The sequence below is a fragment of the Cynoglossus semilaevis genome, chromosome 15 (genome assembly GCF_000523025.1).
Source record: "Cynoglossus semilaevis isolate Cse_v1.0 chromosome 15, Cse_v1.0, whole genome shotgun sequence".
Taxonomy (NCBI): domain Eukaryota; kingdom Metazoa; phylum Chordata; class Actinopteri; order Pleuronectiformes; family Cynoglossidae; genus Cynoglossus; species Cynoglossus semilaevis.
The window spans coordinates 18,115,889-18,120,416 of record NC_024321.1 but is presented as its reverse complement, the minus strand read 5'-3'; the positions used below and the strand labels follow the sequence as shown (position 1 = coordinate 18,120,416).

The window sequence follows — 4,528 nt, the reverse complement described above, 5'->3', positions numbered from 1 at the left end:
GGGGATAAATGTCAGCCACCAGTTATATTTACCGACTGCTTAATTTGCCCCCGTCGCCCAGTAACACCGTGGGGGGGACGGTCACCGCTTCACTGTGACCGTCCGTGTCCGTCCAGGGATCAGTGCAGTGACTGATGACTTCAGATCGGTAAATAAAGTGTCCAATTACAGCGCCCCCAGGTGGTGGAGGAGAGGCTTGGCTCTGTGATCCTCTTCACTTCAAGGTAGAAGAACTCGTCAGGAGTCGGACAGACACTCCAATTAAGTCACATTATTATTTAATGTTTGTTTTGGAATCCAGTCCTGGACCAGATCTGGTCCACGGGCTGCCAGTTGATTCTCACTGATTCAGGACCAGGATTAGGTCCAGATTATTGATTATAATAGTCTATGTGTGTGTGTGTGTGTGTGAGACGTAAAAAAAGCCAATGGAATAAATGAGTAAATAAATAATAAATTATGTAAACGTCAATTTGCTGGCGTTGATCTCAGGAGGTAAATGATTTAAAGGCTTGACTCCTCGTGGACGACGACCATCATGTGATCAAATTAAAAGGATGAAAATCTCAGAACAAACAAAACAAAACAAAACAAACTCAGCCACTGGTCGGAACTGAGAGATTCTTATTTTTATAGTATATATCTTTATATTAATATAGAATATTCATGGTGTTGGTTCATTCACTATGATGATGATATCAATATATCGTCATGCTTATAGTATTGCAATATATCGCAATATATCGTATCGTTGTATTGTATCATTATCGTTAGATCCAATACACCCCCCTACTGGTTAATGAGCAGAACATTTTAATTTTTTTGGTTTGTTTTACTGTCGGAAACACAGGACCATGTGTGGAGTGATGTCACAGTCCGACTGCTGACGGCCAATCACAGTGAGCGTGAGTTCGTCCCAGATGTTTAAATTCGGCTCAGTAGATAAAAAGTCAGAAGTCGCTGATTATTACAGACTAACAGGCAGAAACAGGGATTTCACTGGTGACTTTTAAGTCCTTTCTGAAGAATAACTCATTTTCATCAGACGCACAAAATTTCATTAGTCACATCGTGGTATTTCCACCTTCACACGCTGACTTCATTTAACTGCACCAGAGGCCTTTTCCCTCTTCATTCTCTTCATTCTGATCATTAGCCATAAGTCCAACCGCACTGAGCCGACAGAAAAGTCACAGCGAGAGAGGGACGCTAGTCCTTTTAAAGTCCACACACAGGTGCGTCCGCGGTAAATCACATTCCCACGTGAGTGCAGAAATAACGCCACGGAGCCGGCACTTCATCAATAATTCATCCTCCGCTCTAATAGGTCTGATATAAGTCAGCAGTCTGATCTCAACGGCGTCTGATCAAATCTGGGCGGCGACTCTTTGTGTCTAATCTGGCGGCCTCGCTCTCACAAAGAGACGCACACACACCTTTACAGAGTCTCCAAGAGTTTCTATAAAAGAGTCGGGGGATTTCAGATTTACACAACAATCGCCGGCCAGGAAGGAACAACAGATAAATATTTAGACTTGTGACCGCGCTCTGTTTTATTTTAACGTTAAAAAGCCTCCGATTTATGGAGTAGAGATGATGTAAAAACACTGTAATCCCAGGAAACACTGCTTTTTTTTTTCTTTTCTTTTTTTTTTTCAAAGTAAAACTTGGCTCCGACGCTCCATCGTCCATTTCAATCGAGCCGCGTTATTAGCTTACCTGACCGATGTCCATACGAGCGTCGCAGCTTAGCGGCTGCGTCGACATCAGTCCGTTGGAGCCAATCACGGTGGAGAGCAGTCCCCTCTCATTAATCTTCTGAATGGTGGTGCCGTCCACAAAGTAGACGACGCCTCTTTTATCCACCGCAATACCTGGGTGGGTGAGAGAGAGAGAGAGAGAGAGAGAGAGAGTAAGGGTCAGAATGGCCTTTTACAGATGACAGGGAGAGTAAGTGGGTGAGAGAGAACAAAGAGGGAAAGTGAAACAGGGTGAGAAGAGTTACGGAAGTTGGAACAGAAGAGAAGATTGGAGCGGAGACAAGACCATCAGAGGAGGGAAGGGAAATAAAGTGGGGAGAAGAGCGAGCGTCGGGGAGGCGTCCAACTCGGTTAGACATTCCGCTCAGCCACCGGCTGCCTTATCAAAGGTGCCGCGCCGCAGAAATGTAATTATATTTCCATCCCAGAGCCGCTGAAGGGATTAGAACAATACAACCGGAGGAGGAAGTTGTTTGTCACGTTAGACGTGAGCCGGGCGGCGGTGAACTTTTGACATTTGACGCTTATGTAAATGTTTTTCACATTTCGCATCTGCCTCCGTCAGTCGGCCGGGGCGCGGACATATTTGATCAGCTCATACTCCGAACCACACACACACACACTTGAACTGTCCTTGCAGGTGTAAAAGGTCAGAGCGGACGATGAAGCGCCTCCTCCTGGTTGAAGCGCGACCTCGTTCTCCATCTGATCAGAAACACGTCCACTCCACTCCTGCACTATTTATTTCTGAAACTCGACCCGTCGGCTCTAAGACGGCGTGGTGCGATGACTGCCACCTCTTGACTTCTCTTGAAAACACAACGTCCACGTATCTGCCGTCGACGCTCGGCCATTTAAAATTCACTCTGTTCGTGGTCTTTCATTAAACTTCCATGACTTAACGATAGGTAGAAGAATGATCAAACATCCGACAGGGTCGATGGTAAAACCTCATCCTGGGTCGGGTCAAGAGGGGGCGACACCTTCGTGTATCAACCTATCAATAAAGGAACCAAAGAGTGTGTTGAAAAAGCAGTGACGGAGGAACAATGGTCCATTCAGCAGAACTGATGGAGCAACAAATCCTCGGAAGTTCAGCTAATTCACCAAGTCAAACGTCCTTCGCGCTAATTAGTTTCAGCGCGTTTTAAGGCGAGACGAGAATAAAACTTGTTAACAATGAAGTCGGTATCTGTGACATCGAGACTGAGTTCCTTCACTGGAAGTTCAGAGACTTTGAGAACAAAACCAGGTCGGTGAAGACTCTGTCTGAAATCTAATTGGTCTCCTCGTCTGAGACACAACGTTAGCGTCATAAAGAAGTACCACAGGCCACAGCAGGTAGTATTCCAGGCAGGTAGTATTCCAATAGTACTTCAGTGTAGTTGATGGTCGACTTGTATTTCTGCAATATATTTCTCCACTTTGTTTGTTAATCCTGTTTGAAATGTTTAACCAACTGGTGAGAAAAAAAAGTAACCAAAAAAGACGAGTTGACATTTTTTAACTTCATCGACGTAAACGTGATTCATGAAACAAAATGGAGGAAAATGTGAGACGGCAGAAAGCAGTGACATTAATAAAGTCCCGTGGAAATTAATGACATGGACTATCAGTATTGTTGTTCATTAAAGTTCTGTCGGTCGACTGAACTTTAATTCAAATATAGCCAATCTGGCTGCTCTCCCAACAGCACCGCACTGAAGTACAGATAGTTTGGAGAAGGATTGAGAGCGATCCAACCATGGAGACGGGGACGGAACGTCGTTATAGAAATGGACCAGACATGGCTGGACGACTCCTCCCTCATTTACTCCTTCACTGGAAAGTCCCTTGATTTTGAACTGAAGAAGTGAAACTTCGTCCTGAAACTGAAGACAGACAAGTTTCTCTCTGCAGTACTGCTCTGGACCCTGGACCCTGGACCCTGGACTCTAGACCCTGGACTCTGGACTCTGGACTCTGGACTCTGGACTCTGGACTCTGGACTCTGGACTCTGGACTCTGGACTCTGGACTCTGGACTCTGGACTCTGGACTCTGGACTCTGGACTCTGGACTCTGGACTCTGGACTCTGGACTCTGGACTCTGGACTCTGGACTCTGGACTCTGGACTCTGGACTCTGGACCCTGGACTAAGCTAAGCTACGCCTTCAAGGCCATCAGAGCTCGTTGCATATCAAATAAAAGCTAAACCTAAAGAAGTATCGGTAATTAAACAAATTTATATACTTGATTTGTTTTGTTTGTTTCAGGGCAAAAAAAAAAGTTTTTTGACTGGATATACATATATATATATTTCAGTACTCTAGTACTTAGAGTTTTTCAAGTCTGAGAAAGCTCAAGCTTTTTATTTGGGAAAAAAAATTTAAACATTTTTATTTTATAAATACTCCATTCATTTCTGGTTTTAAAGACTGAGAAGCAGCTGGAAATAAATGGAGCCCTGTGATAGGTCAACACATGTAAACCATCTCACCAACATGGGGAATAAGTGGATGTGTTTGTTCGACGGCGATGATTTAACGTTTGGATTGTTGGCATTGGACGTCATTTTTTTTATTTGTCGTTATTTTCTTAAAAGGAAATAATTATTTTAAATTTTGGTCCAACCTTCGACCAGGTCAGCTCCGCTCCCCTCAGCACCTGATGCAAACACACTGTGCCACCGCGTCACACAACTGTAGCACAATTGTCCTCAAACTGAGTGGCCGTGCAGCGACCCCCCAGAGTCATAAATCTTGCAGGTGGAGGGGAGAGGTTCAGGG

The 4,528-nt window shown here is 44.6% G+C and overlaps 1 protein-coding gene across 1 annotated transcript in view; it reads right to left on the bottom strand.

Annotated features, from left to right (window-relative positions):
• The window catches only part of tenm1 (teneurin transmembrane protein 1), a gene marked incomplete at its 5' end in the record, with an annotated part of 89,066 nt that overhangs the window by 19,262 nt on the left and 65,276 nt on the right, over positions 1-4,528 (bottom strand). The window contains one exon of the mRNA XM_025063370.1: positions 1,720-1,874. Within this exon, the coding sequence (XP_024919138.1) occupies positions 1,720-1,874 (155 nt within the window). The remainder of the gene's footprint in view (positions 1-1,719; positions 1,875-4,528) is intronic.